At 35.7% G+C, this 27,678-nt stretch overlaps 1 protein-coding gene across 1 annotated transcript in view; it reads right to left on the bottom strand.

Moving 5' to 3' along the window:
* The window catches only part of LOC131044667 (calcineurin B-like protein 3), a 42,178-nt gene extending 32,211 nt beyond the window's left edge, over positions 1-9,967 (bottom strand). Inside the window, exons 1-4 of the mRNA XM_057978038.2 lie at positions 9,714-9,967; positions 9,459-9,531; positions 6,753-6,907; positions 3,498-3,580 (exon numbers count right to left, since the gene is read on the bottom strand). Of these exons, the coding sequence (XP_057834021.1) occupies positions 3,498-3,580; positions 6,753-6,876 (207 nt within the window). The 5' untranslated portion in view covers positions 6,877-6,907; positions 9,459-9,531; positions 9,714-9,967. The remainder of the gene's footprint in view (positions 1-3,497; positions 3,581-6,752; positions 6,908-9,458; positions 9,532-9,713) is intronic.
* Positions 9,968-27,678: the final 17,711 nt, after the last annotated feature.

Genomic DNA, 27,678 nt, shown 5'->3' with positions numbered 1-27,678 from the left:
TTGGGTTCGGCGGGGCGAAAGTGGCGGGGGGCAGTACTGATATACATATAGTACTTGAAAAACTAGTTATGAAAAGATATCTAAGAATTACATTTCAAATGAAACTTTGGAAAATTAGTCAAATAGGAAACTTACTCAATCTATCTCTTTTCACTCCTTCAATCACTCTTTTCTCTCCTCTTCACCTAGCTCTATATATATATATATATATGTTGTCAAATGTATACAGAATTCATGGAATATGAAATACATGACATCAAATGTTTCAAACAAATATCAAAACAATAACTAGAAGTCTATGGCTCAAAGGAGCTTGCATCCCTCCTATTAAGGCTTATAAGGTAGGTCCCACTAACTAGTGGGGGTTATGGAGTGGACACTAATGGGAGTGGCATCTAAAGAATCGGCCCCACAATGGCTGTTAAAAGCCAAGTTACCAGATTCAATAGGAATGGCACCTGCACCTGGCCCAAACAGGTCCAAGTCCACATCACTGCCCAAGTTTGTCCCAAGTTCACTCAAGGCAGCCGTTGTACCGACATATATATATATATCAGTGAACCACTGAAACGCATCTCCCCCCAAGCCCCACATTTTGGAGATTGGGACGTCTCGAAGACTTGGAAACAAGGACGGCACATCCCGCCACCACTGTCGAGACAGCTGGAAGTCTCAGAGATGCCCAGGCAGAGCGTCTTGAAGACTTCCAGGCGTCTCCCAATTTTTAACGTGGCAAAAAGTGATTTTTTTTTGCTTTATTCGGTTATTGACAAACCCTAACCTTATGTGGGCCCCATGTATGCCTTCCAAAGCTTACAAAACCCCCTCAGATGCAAGTCTGGTTGGTGTCAATTTGGCGGATCTTGAACATGAGGATTTCAGTAGTTCCAGCAATGAGAAGTTTGGGGATGAGTAGAGGCCTCCCTTCACTTCATTTTTTACTTAGTCTTATTTTGATATCATGCTACTCATTGTTATCCTCCTTACAATATTTTGATATAACAGAAATCTCCAATTTGACGATTTCATTTGTCAAATTGCAATTTTTAATTTTATTTAGCAATAAAATTACAAGTATTTAAAATTAAAAATTAAAATGGAAATCATAAACTCTTAGATTTTAGTATTCGCAATTTTGCTATTTTACTAATTTCAATTTGCTAATGTTCCATTTGAAATGTAATTCTTATATATCTTTTCATAACTAGTTATTCAAGTACTATATGTATATCAGCACCACCCCCCCACCACCCCGAACTTAGGCCCTTTATCCCCTCGTCTCAAAACACAGTGGAACACCAATATATATGTACATATGTGCATATATCTATGTATGTAGATACACGCATACATCATACCCACACACATACATACACACACACACACATACATCATACCCACACACATACATACATACCCACACACATACAAACACAAACACACACACATTTATATACATACTAAGTCACACAGTTCATACGAAAAAAATGCACCCTTTTCGCTTTATAATAATTTTTCTGAAATGCCTTCTAGGGTTTCCGACAGTAATTTTTCACGTATTTTCTATATAAAAACGTGTTTGCGTATTGTTGCAATCTGTAAAGATTCATTTCTTTTGCGAAGAATGAAGCTGCACGATGCCTTCAATTCTGTCGGGTGACTACAATAGTTCAGTGCAATGCCTCCCACAATGCCTTCTATGCGACTCCATTTCACTTTGCCATGACACCGTCTGCCACTATTTTTTCCTTGCGTTAGATTCTTTTTCTATATAGTTTAATATGCCACTAGGTTTTTATTCCTTTTTAGTTTAGATTTGAGAAATGGTGTGAAATGTTTAATATTAATATTTAATAATATAAATTTTAAAACTGCTATATAATTGTATAAGAGTTTTAAAATTTATATTATTGAACCGAAAAAATATTGTGTGTATATATGTATGTGTGTGTGTTATATGTGTGTGTGTGTCATTGTTGGTTATATTAATATATCACTGAATTCACTAGAAATAACTGTTACAAGCTAGGGTTTCCGTTACACCAAAAGATCGACCTGTCAATGCCCGATACAACCACTAGACTTATAGAATCCACAGGAGACTGTTAAACCATGTCGCGAATCCCCGCAAGGGACGCTGGCCCACTGCCAACAATCCCCCTCCCAGTGTCACTCGCCGCGGCCTACGTGATTCAAACCTGTGACCAAGCTCTGATACCACTTGTTACAAGCTAGGGTTGCCGTTGCACCAAAAGATCGACCTGTCGATGCCCGATACAACCACTAGACTTATAGAATCCACAAGAGGCTGTTAAACCATGTCGGGAATCCCCGTAAGGGACGTTGGCCCACTGCCAACAATAACAGCCTTTCCAAGCATGAGTCATATTGGATTGAGTACAAATTCAAGTGACATATGGAATTAGGCAGGGTTTGGTTTTTATTGGTCATAAATGTGTGGAAACAGTGCAGGGCATACCCAGGCAATTCGGGGTTGGATGTGACAATTCCAACCTGATTCCAGATCTATTCCATCAATTTTTTTTAACTTTTTACCAGCAAAATCCTAAATGACCATCCCCAAACAGTAGATATCTGGACTATTACACATTTCATATATATAACGAATGATACCAAGAAAGAAATTCACTGTCTGGCAAGCCCATACCTTAAACCAGTACACAAACCAGCAACTTAAGCTAAAAGCATGCATTCTCTTAAACTTACCATTTTTTTCCAGGCCCATGATCAAAATTAACCACTAACCCAAAAAAATCCTAGATCAATATAAATTTCTACTACAATATCCTAGACTTCTACTGTTAAAACTCCATTTTCATTATTCTAAAATGTGGTGTTCTGTTTTGAAATTACTCTTCAAAAGAAGGATTTCCCAATTTGCAGAAGTTAATGATGGGCTCCCTAGGCGCAGCAGCATTTCAGTGACATATATAAGTTAATCACTCTATATAGAATCCAAACCTTGCTTCCATAAATATAAATAGATAAATCTAGAATCTTTGAATGCACCATTTTAACCTTTTTTGGTTTCACCGTTTTTGGTTTTTGCCCATGTGTGTTCGCCATGACAGTGACCACTAGAAGAAGAAAGCACAAGAAAAATAAAATGGTCTTTTGTCAGCACAAAAAAAAATTCATAACATTGTACTTATTTTATCCACAGATTAAAAGAATACAGACATCTGAATTTATGCTTTTATTCACATCCTGAGTTAGCAAATTAATCTTAAAAGATAAGCTAAAAGAACAATAAAGCGTTTGTGGTCATTATCTCTATTCAACATCAAATACCAATTTCCCAAACATGTAATTGTAACATCAATTTCATAAAGAGGCGTTCAATGCAATGAGACATGACAAAAAAAGAGTGAATGCTGGAAAATAATGTCCACTGCAGAAGCCTGAAACAACTAATTGATTCCCATGCTGCAATCATTATGAATTTATAAAAGAGTAATGCAGAGCAAATAGCAGACCTTATTGATTAGACCATCATCAATAACGGCACTACTGATCTTCTTAAAGAGCTCGTACAAAGCTTCTACTTCACTCACACTAACTGCAGGAAATTTAGAAAAAACACAATCCAAAAATGTTAGAAAAGCATTCTCATATTCAAGAAAAATTTAGCCATCTCTAGAAGTTGTCTTATCAAAAAGTTGTGTACAATGATTTATTATTTAAAATTTTCTTGGGACAAAGACAAAGCCAATATATTCTATAGGAGTTCTGAACACAGCCATTGAAATGTGATAGCAGCAATTCATAAATGCTAGTACATGCACATAAACATTAGAATTTCTTTTTTTCAAAGAAAAGAACTTTTTTTTTTTTTTTTTTGACAATCAACCAAAGTGGGATGGCAGTTAAAGTTAGGCATACGACACAAGGCCCTTATTATTTTACACAAAAACAAATTTACCCTGGAAATATAAGCATACATATTTTCAAAATGAAATCTTTTATTGCTTGAAGCAACAAGTTATGTGCAATGGATGAAAAGCCTGGACGTAAGACGAGACAACAGATGTGAACACATGTCCAAGGCATAAGAGAATGTGACTTAATCAATAAATAAGGGAACACAGGAGAAAGCATGTGTGTAAGGAAAGATCCATATAAAGTAATTTGTATTAATTAGAACAGCATGCAAACCATTAAACCAGTAAAACAACTCTAGCCAAATCGATAAGCATTTTCTATGTTCTTGCTATTTATGAAAAAAGAAAAAAAATGTGTAATGAAAATATAAGCATACATATTTCAAAAATGAAATCTCTCTTTTTTTAACTATCAAATTGTGTTGCTCTGGAGGAGAAGCCTTGACATGAGAGAAAATAGCATGTGAACAGATCTCAAAGGCAATCCACCTTATGCATTGGTGGAGATTGATCCCTGCCGATGCTTGTGAGTGAGGATGAGATTTCACCTCAGCTCCTCACCTAGATTCCTATCAAGATGTCTAATACTTAAAACAGATCCTCTCTTATAATATATGGGATGCAGTCTAATATTCATTTACTTTTCAAGGCAAGGAAGACTTTCTGCTGTCACCAATGTTTTATAATGACATTCAGCTCCTACAATATTTTCATGGCCAGTTCTCTTGTATAGGCTTTTCCAATTTTCAAGAAGTCATTGTCTTTTTTCACACGCAATTATGACCAGAGATTCAGACAGTCCCATACTCTCATAACATTCAGAGAATTATTTTGACCTTGAATAACCAAACATTACACAATCATAGAATAATTAATTGAACTTACAACTGCCATTTCTTTCAATTATTAACAGATATTGTTTTTCACAAAGTGGTTATTATGAAATGTTTATGCTCCCTTAAGAAATAATATGCTCCAGATGGCCTCAATGTTTAAAGATATTTGGATTGCATAAGATAGATAATCTTTTGTCTGCTACAAGGACAACCAATCATAACTCTCAAAATAAAACCCAATTCAAGAGATAACTTGACTTCAACACCAACTATTCTACAACCTGTGAAGAGCTACAACATAAGAGTTATATACTGCACAAGAATCAAAGTGAAATTTGAAACTAGATCAGATTACTGCTTCCTGCAAAATGTAAGGGCATCGTATAGAGCAAATAAGAAGGGAAGCTCTAAGCTTGTCAATGTACGTATCTGATGGAAGAGGATGAGCCACTAGAATGCATGGGTATCTGATACGCCATTTTTGACACCTGGGTACAAGAACATGGCTAGTCTGTGTGTAATGAGATAAAACTGTAAGTTGCCAGTTGTAAGAAAACCATGACGTTGGATTATCATTTGGGACAGAGCCATGACATGGCCCAAATTCTTCAATGACAATGTAAATGGAATTCTTTACGCCAATCTTAATTTACAAAATTTTATATATGAAGTCTTCAGGAACCTAAATGACTGCTGGCAGTTGAATCTTATAAGTGGGCAGTGGTCTAGAATCCTTAAACAGTCTCAGTCCTGTGTTATTGAGCCAAAGAAAGATTATTTAAGGGGCTAGTCAATCTAAAAATGTTGCCCGTTGATTTGAAGAAGCATATCCAGTCTGTTAGCAATCTGTGTCCTATTTGTAGAGTTCCTGAAACTGTTAACCACATTTTCTTTGATTGCTTTTTTTGCTAAAGAGATTTGGCTGTAATATTTTGCTGACATGGGTGAATGGATTAATAAGGGGAATTTTTCATTGCATGAAATTCCATTTGGTTATGTTAAAGGGTTGAATAAGCATTTTAATCTTTTTCGGCTCACTCTAAAAACTGAAATTCTTTGGTTTTTGTGGAAAAAGAGAAATGAGGACTGTTTTCAAGGAAGGATAAGGCAACTTATGGAGTCCTCTAAGAGACTCATCTTTCACTCTATTGTCTTGTAGGTTACCCTTACACTAGAGTTTACAAAGAAAAAATTCTGGGAACTACTGGATCCAGGCCAAGTCAAGATTGTGAAGTCAGAGTTGAAGACAGCAATATATTGGCCTTATGCTAAGGAAGAGAAAGAAAAATTTGTGAAAAATTACACAGAATTTCAAAAAAAGGTACAACAGTAATTATACCTATGATATGCTTTAAGATTGATGCCGAGGAACACAATGGCATGAAAGTGGTGAGATCTAATGACCCTATTTTCAAAAATTAATACACAAATTGGAATCTGTAATGTAGATAGATAGGGTAAAAGTTGGAAAGTGTATTCACTATTCATATATCTAGCATTAATACATGGTGAGAGATGGCTAGCATTAATTGACAACGATGAAAATGGCACTCTATGCACCTGTATATATTTAATAAATTATATATAAATACAGACATTGTCACCACACATGACAATGACACTTTTCTGTTCATTCATATATCTGCACTGCCTCTAAACAAAAAGTATGCATTCATTGAATTAGGTTGTCATGCACAAAAGACATTTTCCTACAATAAAGACAACTGAAATTTACAACATGAGATGAGCTCAACAAATAAATCGTTGAAGCTTTCATGATGGAGACCTGAGTTCAATTCCCTAGGAAGCATGTTAAATGATTCAAATATAAAAATGTTGAATTGGGTAGACTAACACATCCAATTATCGGTATGCTGTATCCCAACAGGCAAGGGCAGGTGCAATTCGTGTGTGAATATGACATCAGAGATAATATTTGGTGATGGCATCTAAGCTGAAGACATCCCACAAGGTGGTATTAACCAATCCAAAAAAAAAATATGAAACAACTTACAAACTGTTCCACTTGCTATTATCTCAGGATCTCTAAGGCCCTGCACATGTTTGAAGACCTTTACTTCAAAAGATCGAACAAGACAATCTAGTAAGTGGTTGAAACCCTCTAGGCACTGCAACATGATATTTTCAATTCGTCAGCACTCTCCATACCTGCAACATTGAAGGAAATTAGAATGATTTATAGCTCAACCAAACATCAAAATCGCTAGTTCATAAAGTAGAGCAAATGTTTCAAGTGCAAAAAATTATATTGATATCTGTTTGCTAAATTTCGACCTTTTGCCAAAAACAAAAAAGAAATGTAGAATATTTAAAATATTTCTGAAAGGCATTAACCTTCTCATTAGCCAAAAGCTGCTAAAGACCAAGCTATTCCCACACAAATTTAGGATTTCAACAAAAGGTGAATCCTATTAAGCAATTTCTTATGTCACTCAAAAATACATCGACTATTCACTTCTATAAGTACGTGTATGTCTTGATTAAATGAAATGTATCATAGGCAACATTTTTATAAGTGTGTGTTTGTTCTTTTTTAGGGGATAGAAGACCCCTCACAACTTAATTGCAAATATGATTTTCATGTATTTCTAAAAACTCACAACTTCATCATTGAGAAAACATCTAAAATAATCAAATGATGGTTACTCTTTTTTATCATGCAAAACAAAATCTCAAAACCCTAATTAAGTCAGCATTGTTTGCAAGAGACCATTTATAAAAAGTGTGAAGTAGTCACTTGACCTGATAATGGTATAAATCCATCTCCACTGACCCATCAATTTTCCTTTTTATCCAAATATGAATCATCTTTCAAAATCTATAACAAAAACATGTCCACAAATGCAAACATCCAAAATATAAAAAACTTGAAACCTCAATGTATTCCTTCATTTTTGCCTGATGCAAGAAAGAAAAACAAATTTCAAGACCCTACTTTTTGATAATATATCTCAGGGGAGGTTTCAAGATAAACAAAGGATAAATATAGCAAAAAATTGAAACCACAAATGAATTAGGAAAGCCCCATGAAATTCATTTTTATTTGGATGTCTACAAGGGAAGAAGAAAATATGAAAGTTTTCTTTATAATCCTATTTCTGGATTAAAGAATGACAAGTTTCTCCAAATACGTAAAAAATAAAATAAAAAAGGAATTATGTGCAGCAAATCATTTTCGATAGAGTCAATCAAAAAGTCAACAAAAGTATCTAAATTGCTGTACAAAAACTACAGGCATCTCTTAAAAAGGATAATAGGATATTAATCACTTGAATCTTTTTTATGCTTATATGTGCTAAAAATCTATTCAGCAACCATTTAAAGTCACTGATTCTTCTCTCATGATGTGTTCCCAATCAACTGTTCATTGGATACATGAATTTAAATAATATATTAAAAAATAAATTTTCATCAGATTGAATGGAAAGAAGTCAATGCCATATCTCTAATTTGAAGAGTTAAGGTCCAAAACTACAGTCATACATATAGAGCTAGGAAACAGAGAGAGGATGGAAGGAAAAGCATGTTATCTTGTTCCAAGAGGTTACACAACATCAAGGCAAACTCTTTAATGTTTTAGATGGTTTATATTTTATCTTACATTACAAGTAAATATTTTGGATGAAACTGCGATTCATGCCTGATGCAAAAATAATCTTAGAAAAGAAAAATACAATGCCAAAGTTCAAGAAAAGATTCAGAAATAAGGTATCTTAAAAATTCATATCGTATGATTTTAATTGCTTGAATAGTACATTATTATTTCCCACGTATTGAATTTGTGTCCTTCAACATCATAATATTTAGTTGCAATAAGACGAAGAGTTTCAAATTTGGTGGCTGCAGCTAGTTTGTCAAATTGAAGTTTCAAAGGAAAAAGACAGCATCGATTAAATGTTCTCATTGAATTTGATTATCATTGACGCATAGTGAGGCAACTATTTGCAGGTTGGCTCTAAGACTTGCAAAGTGCTCATTTTTGTAGAAATTTTAGCAATCCTGGCTAGTCTTTCTCGGCATTAAATTCTCAACTCTTTAAGTTCTGCCAAATATAAAAATGTTTATGCAATGTCATTTGCAATGCTTTATAATATTATATATTCATTAGCAAATTAAGAACGGGAGAAAATGCTTTTTAACAGAAATTATAGTGAATCGTCATTACCAAATGACAATTATATTTGAGGAAACCGAAAAAGAGAGAGATAATGGGCTGTTGTCTAAAAGCTACCAAAATATCATCGAGACTTCACCATCGCTGTGAATTGAAACAGAAAAAATCAAACCTAGTTACACTTCAATTTCTAAAAGTGAAACAGAACACATCTACACGACAGCAGGCATAGACCTTAGCCAGAGAGAGCCATTAGACATCTAATTAATGTCTCTAAGGCAAATATTTTTAACTCGTCGCCAAGCAATACCTTGCCAAATTCACCAACACTGCTTACTGGACTTAAAATATCACTCAAACATGAGAAGAAGAAAAATGGAGTTAGCAAGAAAAAAGAAATCATACAGAATGCAGTAAAAACAAAGTCTTTAAACTTCCCACAGACCAAACATAATACATAACAATTTCGGATAACGGCAACTAGTTCGTTAATATAAACCTCACCCCACACGCACTATTGCGAAAAATATATCAAAAGACATATCTTACAAAAAGCCCTAGATTTAAAGCAATTTACATACATACCGATACAAGAAAAACATAGGCATCTTCAAGAACGCTGTTTCCACCACGACATATAGGCTCCGCCTCCCGGGGCCTGCAAAGAAATTGTAACACAGTTACAGAAAATAAAAAGAACGGTAATTATTCTAATCCATAAAACAACAATTTTTTAATAGAATAAAACAACAAGAGTTTCTAAAACTGCAAAATTTCAAAAGATCGGATCTTCTAGATTAATTTGATATGAATTGAGACTCGATCCGGGGCGTAAATGACCTTAATAGAAGCTCTTTAATCACCAGATGTTGCAGAGCTTTCCACCTAAAGATGCCTTTGCTCTGATCAAACCCTGAGAGACGAAAAGAGACTCTTTTTTGTCTGTTTTTTTAGGTATTAATATTATTAATTCCCTTGTTCGTTTTGTTCACCGCAGACCGCTTCCTACCGGTCGTCGTCGGTGCTAATCTTATAAAAATATTATATTATTTTGATAATTCTTGTTGAGGTAATTCACAGGGCAAATATTGACCATTTGTTGCATGGCGTTACAGAAAAAATAAAGGAGCGAAGAGAGTGGATAAAGGTGTGGCCCTTCCACAACGTTTGTACGGTACATATGAACTGGAGTGGACCAGCATGCAGCGACATGTGGCATATGCCGTTTTCATTTCGAACTTTTTAAGAAATAAGACAAGGCTCAGTTTAACGTTTTCATCCTCAATGACTCGCACTTGATTGTGACTTCTTAAAACAATTAAGGGATTTTTTTTTAAATTAAGGGATTTAATATAGAGAAATTTCATGGTACAGGTTTTATAAATTATAAAATATAGCTTAGTGAGTTTGTGTTTGATTTAAAAATTAGGAATCAATGAAATTATAATAAAATATTAAAAATTGTTTAAAATTATTTGTATATATTTCTACAAGAAAAATAAGATGTTTTTTACATAAGTATTTATAGAAAAGTAATTAATTAATTAACAATTGCATCTGGGTGTGTGATGGGTACTGAAGGAGGTGTGGAAGGTCAATTAGGAAAAATTTTGGTTTATTTTTTGCATACATTTGTGTAGTTAATCAAGTCAGCTAGTAGACTACTTGGTGAATGGTGTTTGTGCAACAAAGGTCTCAATGGAGAAGTGATAGATTTAAATCAACTATGCATCCACTTACAAGGACCCAAACATGACTAAACAAAACCTCGGAATCAAGAAGATGATTAGAATCGATTACCAATAGGCTAATGTTATGCTTACAATAAGGAGAGAGGGGGAGAAAGAGGGAGAGATATAGGGGGAAGAGTGATAGAGATAGAGATGGTGAGATGGAGTCATAGAGAGATAGAGATATAAGGAGATGTAGAGAGAGGGGGAGAGGGAGATAGAGACTAATAGACAAACAAATAGAGAGAAGTAAAGATAGACAAATAGAGATGGGGATAGGGGAAAAAAAAATAGGGGAGACATAAAGAGGGAGATATAGATATAGATAAGGAGGGAGGTAAGGGGGGGAGAGAGAGGGAGAGAGCGGGGGGGGAACGAGAGGGAGATATAGAGAGAAATAGAGACATGGAGCAAGAGAGATGGAGTGAATAAAAGAGAAGCATAGATAATGAGATAAAGATAGAGAGAAGGGAGAGATAGGAAGATAGAAATAGAGGGAGCAAGAGTGAGAGAGAAAGGTGACAACAAGTAATTGAGGGGTATAGAGAGAGAGGAGGGGAGAGATAAAGAGGGGGAAGAAAGAGAGGATAAAGATAGAGAGGGAGAGGAATAAATAGGGTGTGTGTGTGTGTGTGTGTGTGTGTGTGTGTGAGAGAGAGAGAGAGAGAGAGATGACTATCTATAAATAGATGGAGAGGTATGAGGGAAAGAAATAGATAGAGGGGAGAGAAGTAGAGAGATATAGAAGAGGGAGTGATAGGGGATAGAGAAAGGGAGAGATGGGGATAAAAAGAGGGAGAGATGAGGATAGAAATGAGAGATAGATAGATATGTGACTTGGGAAAGATAAAGGGTGTGAGAGAGGGATAAATATATAGAGAGGGGTATATAGAAGAAAAGATGAAGAGAGAGAGGGATAAATATAGATTGAAATAGGGAAACAACAAGAGAGAGGGAGATGGAGAGATAGAAAGATAAAGATATAGGAAGTGATCTATAGAGGTATAGAGGGGGATACAAAGAAAGAGTAGGGAGAGATAGAGGAAGAAGTGGGGTGAAAAAGAGAGTGATTGAGATATAACAAGATATAGAGGGAGAGGGAGAGTGAAAGATGGGAAGATAGAGACAGAGGGGGCAAGAGTGAGAGATAAAGAAAGTGAAAAAGACAAGTAATAGAGAGAGGTCATAGATATATAGGGAGGGATAAATATGGTGTGTGTGAGTGTGAGACAAATACAAAGATATATATATATATATATATATATATATATATATATAGAGAGAGAGAGAGAGAGAGAGAGATTTGAAGTTATGTATAGAGAGAGGTGGAGATGGATATATATAAAGAGAGAGAGAGGGGTAGAGGAGGTAGAGATAGGGAGATATATACAAAGAGATAGAAAGATAAAGAGAGAGAGAGAGAGAGAGAGAGAGAGAGAGAGAGATTTATATCTTTGTCCCCATCTCTATCTCTCTCCCTTGTTATATTTGTTATCCATATCTATCTCTCCTCTCCCTCTTTATCTCGCATTCTCTCTATATTTATGTGTATTTTTATCTCCTATTTGACTTTATCTCTCGACCTCTCTATCTCACTATCTCTATGTAAATTTATATCTATCCATGTCTATCATCTTCTTTATTTTCATGTCCCTCTCTTTATATCTCTTACTATCTCTATCTCTTTCTCTCTCCTTTGTTCCTCTATCTCTTTCTCTCTCCTTTGTTCCTCTATATATGCACCTCTCTCTCTCTCTCTCTCTCTCTCTCTCTCTCTCTCTCTCTCTCTCTCTCTCTCTCTCTCTCTCTCTCTCTCTCTCTCTCTCTCTCTCTCTCTCTCTCTCTCTCTCTCCCCTCTAGTTTTGTGTCTCCCTCCCTCTTTCCCTTTCCACATCTCTTTATTTCTATTGGTGTTTCTATCTCTCTCTCTTTGTCTATGTACCTCTCTTTCTCCTCCTTTGTCTCATTTGTTCCTCCTCTCTTTCTCTCTTCTTTTCTTTCTCTCTTTGTCTCCCTTTGCCTCCTCTCTCCCTCTATATTTCTTTCTTTATTTCTCTATGTATTTTCCTCCTCAAGTCTGCAATGGGTACATTGAAGAGGTCTTAAAGGTGAATTATTACACCCTTAATCAAACGAGATACTACCCTAAGCATAATTCCTCAAGGATGCATGTTATCCTTAAGTTTAATTTTAATTGTTTTGGTAGATTAATAGTTACTAAGGGGTAACACCCATTCTATTGATTCAAAAAAGTAGTACATGTTGTTTCATATGCATGTCCTTAAGGCATAATTGCATCCATGGAGCAGCTATACCAAACTTCCTATAACACCCAGGGTAGAGCCCTACTAATCTACTAAAACAAATTGGTGACTTCCAAACACTTGCTTATATGCAGTATTCAAATCCTAGCCTTCTGCCTATACATATTAGTAGGACTATGATATAGTATGCTTCATACTTACAAAAAGACCAACCACGAATCTTAGGTAAATCTTGCTTTCTTCCTTTCCTTGGCCATCGATTTGACCAAACAATCAAGTTCGCAGTTCTTATGGGCAACCAACTTTGCAGCTCTCATGGCATCCACCTCCTCTTCGGTAGTAGCAATTTCTTCTTTTATCACCAGCCCAAACTTATCAACCTCCTCATCACCATGAAGGCCTTCACTCTTCAGATAATTTTTCACTCATTCCCCACCTTCGTTAAAAATAAACCCATTAGTTTTTTAAGAAAAATAATGTTCCTCTCAGAGAGAAGCCTTCATCCCTCAAATAGCTCTAGTTCATTAGTCATAACAATGGGCAATCTCGTCACCTCCTTCCCTTGTTTTTTACGATGTAGTAGTCCTAGGGGAGAGGGATCCGCAACTCTACATCCATATTCTTTAGGACATTTTCCAATTCCTCAAGATAATGGCTTTTGAACACTTTCTTGTAGAGGACATTAGCCCCCTCCATCAACTCCCCTATGTTTAGAATGATTTCTTTAAACATAATCAAAATATTTATATATATTCTATATCTACAAAACGCCTTAATGAATTATCTCCTAATCACATCTACTGTGTGAGTTACTGGATAGTGGAAGGAGTTGATGATGGTTTTGAGACGCTTTTCAATTATCTCTCCCAAGAAAAACATTTAATACTTCTTTGCCACCAATCTTATGGGAGTGTCCATATTCAAAGCCCAACACCACAACCTATAATCAGATGAATGAGTCACCCATGACCACTAGTTAGTATAAATAATCATCTGCAATTTGTCTCGACCAAATGAGGCCTTCTCACCAAGTGTCATTGTAATGACAACACCCAAGTACAATCATGTTACATTAAATTTATCCAAATCTATAAGAGGGTTGAATCATAAATGCCTTGCCTTATTTATACATACCTGTGTTGATCATGTTATCTAACATGATTCGAATAGTTGTTCGTTAAGGTGTCATCCACCTCTCCAACCCTGATCTCTTGGTTACAATCCACCAATGTGTGTTCATTTGGAAAATATCACATTCCAAAGCAATCCTTGTACTAATGCACGTTTGTAAAAAGGAATCTCAATACATCATCTACCTTGATCATTAATGATGGGTTGGTGTCATGAAAGAACCTTTATTCATTCTTCATTAATGCTAGGATGCCAATATTCCAATGTGACATACCACATGGACTAGTTCGTCCTCTCCATTGCCTACTTGGCCAAGTTGTCTACAAACTCATTCCCTTCATGGTATACATGAGACAGTTTGAACTCTGCAAATATTCTAATGAGTTCTTAGATGGGTATCAATCATTGACCCAACTTCCAATTTGGAGTTTCATTCTATCTAATGGAATTTATTGTGATCAACGAGTCTCGTTCAAGGTGTAGTTCCTTGCATTCATTTCTAGACCCAACTTAAGCCCAAGCAAGGCTACCCTAAAATTTTTTATTTTATTCATCATTTCACCCAAGTATTCTAAACTTTTTGCAAGGATGTTGCCACTTTGCTCACATGCCACACAACCTGCCTTGTTGGGGCTTAGATTGCCCCAAAAAATCCTTAAGGTTTTTTTTTATAGATAATCGCTTTTTGACTAGATTTTTGAACCAATGGGGTCATAATGAGGGACCCCGTCCTTGTGGTGATTTCTAAGGCCTTCACGCCTCCCAGATTTGTCTCTGCTAATATCTCCTTTTTTATCTCCATCTTCACCATCCTCCTTTGATCCTTTCTTTGTACCTCCTATCTCACCCCATCTCCATTCGTCCTCTACTCCACCAACCATCACCTTCCTTTGTCACCCTCCCTCCACTGCTCCACCTACCTCCTTCCTCCATCTTCCACCGGCCTCCTTACTCCATCTTGTCGCTCCATGTACCTTCTCCTCCTTACCTATCTCTGTGTCTCTCCATATTTCTATATCTCTCTTGAATCCTCCATTCGCCTATCTCTACCTCCTTGCTTCCTTTGTGCTCCTGCTCTCCTATCACTCCATCACCTGCCTCCTTTTCTCCTTTTGTACGCCTCCTCCCTGCATTGCCACATCTCATATCTCCTATCTCCACGTGTCTCCCTTTGTCACGAGTCTCGCGACCTAGCTATTTGTCAATCTTTGTGCCTACATTTGTGGGGGTATTAACACCCCTCACATTATGCCAGCTCGGACACCTTCCTAATCAATCAGTCAAAGGACATACCACCTACACGAGCCTCCAAGCATATCATTGAGACATCCTTGCACTGAGCAGGTTCAAAGATTTGAACCAGGGACTTCCATTTAAACACGGAGTTGCAACTTTCATTGCAGTGCGAGGTCAACTCCTAGCTTAAAAATATTTTATTATAGAAATTAAAATTAAAATTTAAAATATAATTATTCTACGATAATTAAAATTTCAACAAGATAAATAATTATAAAATAACTTAATTCCAATCTTTTAGTTATTATTTGTGATTTCATAAAACTATATAAATAATTAAAACAATTTCAAACTTAAATCTAAATAAAAAAGTTAAAATAGAATAAACTAAATGCATAGTCAAAATATATCAAAATCCAAATATCAATAAAAATAATAAATTTAATAATAATAAATTTATTTGTCTCGTTAATGGGCCTCACCGAGTTGATCCATCCTAGAAATCAAGAGAAGTTGTATGTCAAAGACCAGAGAAAGGGTGGATTAAGATCAATTTTGATGGAGCATCAAAAGGAAATTCTAGCCCCTCAAGTGTGAGATGTGTAGCTAGGGATGAATCTAGAAACATATTTGCAATTAGTGCTAAAAATTTGGAAGAAGGCTCGAACAATGAGGCGAAAGCTCAAGCAAAACTCTGCAATTAATCTAGCTTTTTAACTTTTAGTATCAAAACAACTGGCGGGCAACTCTTAGGTCATAGTAAACTCAATTGTGAAGAGAGAAGCACACAATTGGAAATTAAATAAATATATAAAGATTATTAATTCCAAATTAAATCACTTTCAAGACTTCAAAATATCTTATATCAAGTGAGAAGGTAATAGGGTGGCAAATAAGTTATCGAATTGGGGCTGCATAAGTAGAGAAGATAGTATGCTTGAATGGTGGGGAGAATTTTGAGCAGTACAACTTGATGAAGAAGCTATGTCAAAATAGAGAAAGGATTGATGGCTTCAAGTGTGTGGGGGCAATGGGAAAGATTGCCTCTTGTTGAATTGACAAGCAGTGCGTCATCATTGAGAAGATTCCCAAGGTTAAAGTAAGAGCATTTACTGACAGAGGTGGCATGTCCTTGTGAATCAGTGTGCACTAGCCAACAATGATGAAACAATTTTAAATGACCATAATTTAGGGTAAGTGGAATAGTTTTTATGAAAGTGGTGCAGTTTGAAAGGGAGGTGATATTCAAAGGGAGAGATTGGTTTTGACAGTACTTTTAGATTGATCATAGAAGCGAGTTTTTCACTCCTGACAGATAAGCAACAACTTGCATTCATGGGGAAGATCTCATAAGAGAGAATGAGGAATATTTTTAAGATTGAAGACCTAGGTTTTTTAGTGGATAGTGGATGTGTTCTTGGGAGAGGAATACATGAACTCATAATTCAAATACTGCACAAACGTGAATGTTGCCTTGGTTTTCTTTGCTTGGTGTCTAGAGTTGGGGAATAAGGAAGATGTCAAATGGGTAATGCGACAGTGTGTGAGGGAAGAATGAAATTTTGGGATGGAGACTTTCATGGCAATGACCTGGTCGAGTGAAGGGTTTATCAAAAAGAGTGGGGAATGGGTCAAAGATGTAGAGTTTGTGCCACCAGTGAGACCATTCCTCATATGGGGTGCAAACAGTGATAGAGAGACGTGTCAGATGGAGACACAAGGAGGGATGGAATCACATCAAGCTGTATCTTCACAGCTGAGAATAGATGGAGCAAGCCTCGGGTTTGAATGAGACCAAGAAGGAAAAATAGAAAACAATCTTTAGAAAGCAAGACTATTAGGTCAACCATGAGATGTCAAGTGGAAAGGATTTGAACTAGTAAGAAATATTGAATTTGGTAGTTTTGATGAGCATGATGATGGTTTAGATTTTAGGATTTAGTTGCCTATGTTCTTGGACTTGTAATACAGATGTTTATGTCATCTTTAAATTGGGTATGTAGTTGTGGTTCCCATTTTGAAGGGGAAGATGTAATTTTGTAACAAAATCATACTGTGGGATACCAAATATACATTGTAAGATGTTTATATATTTTCTTACTATATCAATATGATACTATATTTTCACCAATCAATAATGATAGTAATATTAATAAATATATTAAGTTAATAAATAATTAAATAAAAAAGTAAAATTAATTTTTTTAAGTTAATAATAATATTATTTATATTATAGTAATTTTTGTATTACAAGAAAGGAGGGCTTGTTATGTGGATGAATCATTAATGTAAGTATGCCTTAATAAGTAATTGTCACATGACCAAGAATTTTTCATGCTTTTTGTCTCTTTCAAAAACTATAAAAATAGAGAGATGTTGCCTTCACTTTCACAAATTTCACTCTCTCAATGAAACCCCTTTTTTTATTATGTCGACAAATGAAATGTGCATCTTATACATTTGGAAACTTGTGTCGCTTTGGTAGATGACTTCCACATATGTGTAATGGAAGGAGAGAGGGATACATTTGTCAAACATACCAAGGATAAAAATGCATAGAGTTTGGAGGAAAATATTACAAAACCCTATCAAATTAGAGCAAAATAACTTATCAAAAAGAAAGAAGGAAACAATAGCAATGCCAAATCCAACAATGAGCAAGATTTTGATCATCTTGCACACCTCTCAAATGTTGTGAACCATCAATCTTAGAAGTCAACTCGGTCCATTCACAAAGGAAGGCCTTCAACATTATAAATAAATATTTTTAGAATTAAGAGTTGAGGCAAAAATATTATATTTAGAAAAAGAAGTTTTTTTTAATTAAATTATGTGTCATAATTTGGTGAAGCTATACTTTTCAAATGTAGCATTTTGAAATTAAAAATTTTAATCATTATTAAAATATACAAATTTATATTTGATAATATAATATGTATAATCATAATTATTATGCAAAGATAAAAATAAAGGATGGATCAAAAGGCGCAAAACATCGATGTGTGGGAAAATGTGGTAGACAAGGACTTGCCCCTACCCACATGCAATTTCGGTAAGCATGAGAATGTGCAAAGAGATTAGAGAGAAAATAATGGATATTTTTGAAGGAGGGATGAGACACGCAAGGAATTTGGAGAATGTAAGGATCGCCTCAAGAAAGATGTGTCGTGACATAGAAGGGAAGGTAAAAATAAAGGATGGAGTAAAAGGTGCAAAACATTAATGTGTGGGAAAATGTGGTAGACAAGGACTTGCCCCTACCCACATGCAATATCAGTGAGCATGAGAATGTCCAAAGAGATTAGAGAGAAAAGAATGGAGATTTTTGAAGGAGGGATGAGATACGCAAGGAATTTGGAGAAGGTAAGGATCACCTCAAAAAATATGTGTCATGACATAGAAGGGAAGGTAGAAAGGAGGATCAATGGCGTCTTGACCTGGTGGAGTGATGGGAGAAAGTGACATGAAGACCAAAGGGGTTGGTAGGGGAAACACAAGCAAGAAAATTTAAGGGTGGGAAGAATAAAAGGTGTCTAGGAAATTAAAAACATGGGCAACAAATGGTATATATGGTATAGGAAACAAGGGGGGGGCTTGAGAGGCCATCAAGGACTGCCTTGGATTGGAAATCATAGAAATAAGGGAGAAAACCCAATGCCTAGATTTTTTGGAGACCAGAGAGAACTAGGGATTAACAACAAAAGGAGACTGGTTAGAGCCAAAAAATGGGTCAGGCAAGTCAAAATGTGAATATGTAGGGAAAAATTATCTAAGATCTTGGTATAGAAACCCTAATTTTCCAAATAGATGTATATTTGTTCATTTGGATAATGAGAGTTTAGATAAGTCAGTAGCAAGTACTAAAGAATTTGTTTTTCATGAAATGGGGGTAAGAGTGATCGACCTTTGAAAGAGCAAGGAAATGGTGTGATAAGAATTGGGATAGAACTTGGTGAGTTTGAAAACCCTACCAAACAACTTTTTCCTAGTTGAGTGCACAAGGATCAAAAGGTTGTATTGGACTTCTATGAAATCATTCTCGGGTCAAGTGGAGCTAGTTCTAGATGATATGAACTAGCAATTGGTAAAAGTGAGATCTCAGTGGTGTTAGAAGAACATATTTTTCATTAATGTTTATGGCCCAGTAAGGACAACAACAAATAAGGTGGTGTGAGGAAAATTGTCTAATGATTTGGACACCCTTTAGAGGAAAAAATGATTCTTGTTGGAGACTATTGGCATTAGGTTGTCATTGATGTCAACTGGTATGAAGGATGGTATGGGTGAAGTAAGTAGTGATGTCAACCGGTATGAAGGATGGAGTGTGTAAGTAGACAGAAAAAGTATGTTACCGGTACACATGAAGTGCAACATCTACCGGTAAAGCAGGACCACTGGCAAGAAAGCAAAGAAGCAAAGAAGAACAAAGGGATGTGATGACCGATAGACAAAGAGAAGTATAATACAATCGGTAAATGGACTCAGTGGATGGACCAGAATGTTTGATGGAAGGCTAAGTTGATCCATCGACAAGGAAGAGGTCAGCAGGTATGAAGGTTCACCGATGAAGTTAGGTTATACCGGTAAGGTGAGTTGAACCGGTAGTAAGTCTTGGTTGGTGAAGGATGTCAAACCAACTTTGTAGTCAGAGCATAGGTGGATGTCGACAAGGATGACAGGTGGACACAGGTGGCGAGCACATAGAGGTCGGTGAAGTGTTCATTGATGTGGTAGTCGACGAGCAAGTCGACATTAATGAAGAACCCGTAAATCATGGGACGATGGCAGGAAGTTGCGGTTCAAGGAAGACAGAGAGGCAAGATGATTGATCTAATTCTGCAGGACAATCTGATCCTTATGGTCATTGGTCAAAGGAAACAACTAAAGCATTAATGGTGATGTACAGAGAAAGGCTGAAAAGCATGCTATGAACATCTAAAAATAGAAAACGTGCATTTGAAGGCAAGGATATGGTAGTGCTGATTGAAATGATGCAGACGATCATTCCAGAAAAGTAGATCCGATCATATTTGATACAGATTGAGTTGGTAGAGGAAAACCCTAGCACACCATTGTTTGAATGTTGATTTTGGCGAGAACCCTCAAATATAAATATGTGAACTCAAGACTAAAGATGATGATGTTGAATGCCAGTGTGAGGAGAGTGAGTGTCTGAGAAAGCAGAGAGAAGTCAGTTTGAGAAATATCTCACTAAAAATCAGAGTGTCTAAGTGTTAGCAAGTTGAACTGGTGAGAGGTTCTAACTGACAAAGACAGAGTAACCGGTGAATTGTTATAGTCTTAATAGTCAAGCATACCGGTAGGGATTGAAAGGTCGGGAAGGCATCCACGTGTGGTATTGCATAGGGTGAGGTTCAAAGAAAGAGAAGAAAGGTAGAGAGTAACGGGTAAGTGATCAGAGAGAGCAATCTGATAACTGCCAGTGGAAGAACTGATGAAACAGATGAGGTTGGTAACCGACAGACATCAGTTGATCAAGTGTTGCAAAACTCATTTGCAACAAGGTTCTATCATTGCATTACATTATATTTCATTGTATTACATCGAGTTGGTGCTTGGTGCAGGGGCTGGTGCCATAAATCATTGTAATATATTATTTTATTGTGAGGTTGGATTGGAGCAGTAGACTCTGGCAACATTTCTCATCGAGGTTTTTCCCATATTAGCTTTTCCTCGTACATCTGGTGTTGTGAGTTGTGCTTTTGTGTGTTTTCCTTTTTTATATCCTCTCATATCTTCCCGATTTGATTGCTTAGTGCTTAGGTTGTTAACCAATACTAAAAACTTAGTTTAAAAGGTAAAGATTTATTAGGAACCACTGATTCACCCCCCTCTTGTAATACCCTAAAATTGGTCACCTAAACCATGGGCCCCTAATTTCGACAACATCACCAAGGTCCTAACCAAAGGCAATTAAATCAATCTTGAGCACAATTAATTAATTATTCAATCATTAATGTCACATGGCTTGAATCATGCCATTTAATCATTTTGATCAATTATCCTATTTTAATTTATTAAATATCTTAGCATATTTAATTAATTAATAAATTTGTCATTTAATCGTAAAAAAGGAATTAATTTATCACAAAAGAGGAATTAATCACAAAGCAAGAGTTAAATTGAAAATAAGATAAAAGAATTGAATTGAAAGAGAAATCAAACGTGAGATATTATTTCTTCTTCTAAATTGACATAACTTGAAATCAAAAAAGCAATTAAAATGAATTATTAATCATTCTCTAAAATTAGAACTCAAAGCTTTTGAAAAAACAAGTTTAGTTGCATTGAAAAGACTCTTTTCTTGAATAAATCAAAGAATATGCATGGAATTACCTATTTTTATCTCAAGTGCATGGAATTAATTAATTCCTATCACCAATGCAAACTCGAACTTATAATCTGAATGCATTTCAATTAAACTATAATTGGAATCTATCTCAAGGTTAACTGAATCTGATTTCTCAATTATTTCAATTAATCCTAAATTGTGCTTTTTCTTGATATCTCTTGTGATTCTCTATAAATTCAGCCTTCATCTCTCATTCAAAACACCTTAGAGATTTGTTATTATATAGTTTTTGCTCTAGAGCCATTGAATATATCATGCTTGCTTTTTGAGATTATTTGCATCTTAGTTTAGCTTTTTGCATATTTCATGATTGCTTGAATTCATATAGCTTACTATTCATCCATCTAGCATAATCTTGCATCCATTTAGTTTAATATCATGCTCATATAGATTAAATCCTTCGTCTTGGTGTAGTCTAGCCACTAGTATTGCTTATACAAATCTGAGAGCAATCTTGTACTCTCATCTTTTAGAAGGCAATTGGTCGATTTGTTATGGTTTTATTATTCATGCTTATATCTATCTAACCATACATGTAATGACTTAATTGAAGTGATGTGTCTTGTGGCTTACAAACTTATTCCACTTTTTCACACACACACCTTTCAGTGGTACATTGTGTTCAACAGAGACTTCAATGCAATATTAGCATGCTTAGAGAAGAAAGGAGGCATTATCAACATCTCGTAGGTGTAGATAGATTATTTGAATTTTCCAATAACAATAATATGATTGATTAGGTCTCAAAAAATGGCTCATCACCTAAACCAATAGAAGGAGAGGCTTCACTTATATTGTTGGGAGGCTAGATAGGCATTTTCTAGTTGGGGATTGGGGGTAGTGTGACAGTGATGATGGAGGCCAAGATTCTTGACTTGTCTAGGTCTAACCACTTTTTGGTGTCCCTTGTTTTTACCATGGATGCTACTCTGCATAGGGCCCCCTTCAAGTTTGATAATATTTAGTTGAGAGACAAAAGAGAAAATCTAGGAATGGTGGGATGTGTACAACATTATAACGAGTCACATATATTCTAATTAATAAGCATGGAATGGAGGGCACTTTAAGGGCATTTTCACAAAAAATGAAAGAATTAGAGCAACTACAAGACATCGATATTAAAGTGGTTGAATCTAGAATGTATTATAAGACTTTGTTAAAGAAAAAAACCTTATGAACTAATATACAGAGGTCCTTGTCATAGAGGAGATCTTTGGAGATGGAAATTGAGAGAAACATGGCTAAAAGACGAGGATAGAAAGATGAAGTTTTTTCACAACACAATAAAAGATATCATGAGCAATAATCGAATCACATAAACTATTTGTTAAGAGGTCAACAAGGTGTCCTTGGAGGAGAAGATTGGATTGGAAGTAGTGAGATATTGTAAGAACTTGTTGAACAAAGTATATGGGTAGGATGATTTGACTAGAAATGAGTCCCTCTCGAGTATTCCTTTACTATTCAAGAAGAATAGAACAAGATTCTCTATAAGGAAGTCACTATCACCCAAGTTAAAAACTCCACCTTGCAACCAAGGAATGATAAAGCCCTTGATCTAGATGGCTTCCCAACCAACTTCTTCTAATCCTTTTGGGAGATTATCAAGACTAATGTCCAAGGTAGTAGAGGAATCAAGGAAGAAGCAGATCAAGCTCAAATACTTTAACAATACTCTCATTGCCCTAATCCCAAAGAAGCAGGAGGCCAAAACTATGGGATATTTTAGGTCCATTCCTCTATGTAACACAACATACAAAGTGATCACAAAAGCCATTTCCAACAAACTGAAATTAGTCCTAAACAACATTATTTCGAAAGAGTAAAGTGGTTTTGCCTTGGGTAGGTCAAATCTAGAAGGGATCATCATTGCACGTAAGGAAATCCATACAGTTCACAAGGCCAAAGTTGAATAGATAATCATCAAAGTGGACATTCAAAAAGCCTATAATCAGGTGGACAAAATATTTCTCCTCTAAGTCTTGAGTAGGTTTGGCTTTAATCCAAATTGGATCTCATGAGTTCAAGGGTGCATTTCTACTCCAAGGTTTTTGGTTTTGGTCAATGGAACTCTTTGTGGCTTCTTTTAGTCTAGGAATGGTCTAAGGCAAGTGGATCCTGTCTCACCATTCCTATTCATAATCATGGCAGAATAATTGGGAAGAAGGATCAAAAGTATGGTTGACAAAGAGAAATGAAAGATAATCAACATTGTCCTTGGGTTAGCACTTGTTTTTCATCAGATATTTATGAATGGAACCATCTTGCTTGGTGTCTCTCATAGGAGGGAATCAATGGTCATTAAACATAACTTGGACAAGTATTTTGTGGCATTCAGTTAGAAATTTAATTGGCATAAGTCAGACGTATTCTTCTTCAATACCACACCAAATAAACAACAAGTTATTATCAAAATCTTGAATCTAAAAGTGGCATAGTTGCATGGCAAGTTTTTGGGATTATCACTATTTGCAAATTTTAACAATGTCAATCTATGGAATCATCTAAATAGTTACTACATTAGTAAAGAAGTTATGTGGAAAGATGAATGGTTGATTGCAGTTTGTGGAATCACTATGTTGTGTGTAGTCATAGTGGCACTACCAAATTATGCAATTTCATGTATGAAGCTACCCAAGAAAGTGAATGAGATTATTGATCAAACCATGCAGAATTTTTTTAGTGGGAGAAAAGAGAACAAGAAACTTCTCATAATTTCCTTGGATAGGATATGTCAACCAAATAAGATAGGGGGTGTTGGCTTGAGAAAAATGTCTTGCATGAATTTAACCACAGGGGATAAACTTGTGTGGCACATGTATTTTAATAATCAACAAAAATGGATGTAAGCATTTTAGAACAAATATCTTGAATCAACTTGCCCTACTCATATCCTTACAACCAGGGATCATCTAGAGGATCAACAATTTAGAATTTCATCTCATCTTGCAGGCTTATCATTAGCAATCATGTGACATAGAACATAATGAATATACATAAGGCCGCCTTCATTTTAAACACCTGGAATTGGCATGAAATCATCAACAACCTATAGAACTCAGATACATTGAAGCAATTCTTGGTGGAATAATGGGGTCCTAAAGTCAGACTATGGAGTCCAAGTGGAGTGATGGTTCTGTCAACTAGAAATGGTTCTCTCTTCCAGATATAGATGCCCTAATAGATCAAAAGGATTATCTACAATACTTGGAAAATAGGCTTATTTGGATCTTGAAAGGAGAAGACGAGGTTGCGTGATGTGGAGGCAATTTGGGTAGATATTTAGTCAAGCTTGGCTATAAATTTTAAGAAGCCATTATTCAAAAGGAAAATTGGGCGATATAGTCATGTGGAGTAACAAGTTCCTACCTAAGGCAAGAGTGTTTGCCCGAGCTACTCTACAAAATAGGATCCTTACTAGGGACATGTTTAATAAGTTAGGATTTGCAATACCAAATAGATGCAATATATGTAAAGTGGAAGAAGAAATAGTTGACCATCTTCTCCTAAAATGTGATATGGAAGACATTTATTGGAAAAGCATAATGGGTAAATTGAACTGGTAGTGTCTGCTCCCCAACAACTTATAAGACATGTTAACCATGTGGCTTAGGCTCTACAAAGGTGAAGTATTCAATAGTATAAGAATTTTCTCACCATCCAACATCATATGAGAGATTTCGAAAGAATGAAACAAGAGAATATTCCAAGGCAAAGATTTTCCAAAAGAAAGACTTCTAAGTAAGATTGAAATGTGCATTACAAAAACTACAAATAATGTTGTCAAGAATAAGAGTTTGAAGAAAGGAAAGTTTACTAACTGGGATGATCTTTTGGAGAAACATTGGTGCCAAAGATTATATATCCCCCTATTTATGGGATAGGATAGGTTAATTTGTCTATTGGGGTGAGGAAGGAAGTCAAGTGGAAGCCCCTCAATGAAGAATAAGTTAAGATAAACTTTGATGGTGTAGCAAGGGGTGATTTAGGATTGACGAGCACATGATGCTTTATCAATGATCGTGAAGGCAAGACCTTGAGATTGTTGGGGAGGAAGTTAGGCAAAGCTACCAATAATGAAGGGGATTTCTAAGTGGTCCTACTAGGAGTGAAGGCTAAAAGAAAATTAAATTTCTAGAAAATCCACCTAGAGGGCGATTCACAAATACTCACTAACATTATAAGTTTGGGAAATACTCCAAACTAGAAGTTGGGTGGATAGTTAAGGTAGATTATGGAAATCCTAGCATCATTTGAAAATATTATCGTTTCCCATATCTTCCATGAGGGTAATGGCATGGTTGATGAGGTGACAAATACCATGGTCGATATGACATTGTTAGAGGTGGAGGTCACTTCTCTCATTGAATGACACAATTTTTATAGTCATATCAGACGATAAAAGAACATTTCACACATATGAACCCACTTATCAAGATGTCTAACACTACAATGGAGGTGTTTAATTGATGAATTTGATTGTCAACTTACTTAGCAATCATGACACCTAGTCTTTAAAAGGTGAACAAATTAGAATGTCACAATGAAACAAGAAACTACTATCATGGATACTAGTATCTTTCTTAAGGCTAAGAAGCACCAAAGGGCCTTCAATGGGGATGTTTGAGCGTAGGATAATGGAGGTGTTTAATACTTGAGTGGGAATTATTGCATTTTGTGCAAATGATTGTCATGGATGACTACTTGGGCGATAATAGGTGATATCAAGTTAACTTTGGTATCACTTCAATGTTTCTTGCAATGCTATTAGATGTCGAGGAGTCAAAACATTCAGTGGAGGCCCTCATGGCCAAACTAGTCTAGTCAAAATGGCATAGTGGGATGAAGAATTATTTGCAGAGAGTAATTATTGGGCATGAATTGGTCCCAAATGGGAGGATGTGGCCAAAGCTAGGTGAAGGTGATGATGAACCTCTACAAGTTTTGGTTTTGTGGGGTGTGGGAATGAAGGTGGTAGAAAGGTGAAATTAGGTGTAGGTGGGAATAAATTTCATAAAAGGATGTGTGAAAATACTGGGTTACACTTTTTGGTACATCCTGATTTTTGTTAAAATCATATATTTTTTAGAAAATATAGTGATTTTAGATGTGTTGTAGAAGTCAAGATCAATTTGAAGCTAGTTGTTCGTTTAACGTAGTGATTGAGTGAAGTAACTAGGATCTGGTCTGGTTTCATGAACGATCTATCTTGTGCAAGATGTTATCCAAGTTAACTTAAGTTTGATAAGATGTTGTTTGAACTAGCTGAGAGATGATCGACAAAATCGTGCAACACAACGACAAGGGTACACTATCAAGATTGTTTATTAAGATGTCCAATTTTATACTCGTTGATTGTAGACTGATCTGGGCAATTTTGATTGTTTTGACTGACAAGATCAAAATTCGTACGACAGAGTCTTTGGGTCGAGATGACAGTTGTGCAATTTTGTATAACAGATTTTTATGACCTAGACGACAATTTAATAGCTCCTAGACAATAGAGACAGTTTTTCGTAAGAGTTGCTGCATGATTTCGTAGACAGTTGGGCAGACTCTAGACGATAATCTATCAACTGTGATGTATATTCGTACGATAGAGGATTGGACAAAGATGAGATTCTAACTGACAGAGTTTTAATAACTGACAAAGACCAGTTTTTGATAAGGACTAAGTTTTTGATGTTTGACAGAGACTAGTTTTGGACACAGAAAGTTTATCACTGAGTTGTTGATTTGTTTTCTCTAGTTTTAGTATTTCAGTTTTAGTTTTAGGGATAAAAACATAGAAAACACACAAGATATATAATAATTCAATCACAACATGTTAACCCTACAGAAGTTGGCTTAGAGAAGAAAATATTTGCTTGTCGACTTGGGTACACACCCAATAGCTAATCAGAATACTGCTGCTGAATCTCACGCAATGGATTCTCAATGTCGTATTAGTCGATTCCAAACACTAATGGGGGCACGATATGGCAAGTATCTTGGGAGAGTTACTATCTCTCTTGCACAAAGATTATCCCCCTTTCGGAGGTGAATCGAGTAGCCTCTATCTTATAGTTTTT

The sequence above is a fragment of the Cryptomeria japonica genome, chromosome 2, assembly GCF_030272615.1.
Source record: "Cryptomeria japonica chromosome 2, Sugi_1.0, whole genome shotgun sequence".
Classification (NCBI taxonomy): Eukaryota; Viridiplantae; Streptophyta; class Pinopsida; order Cupressales; family Cupressaceae; genus Cryptomeria; species Cryptomeria japonica.
This window is presented reverse-complemented; position numbering and strand designations above follow the sequence as displayed.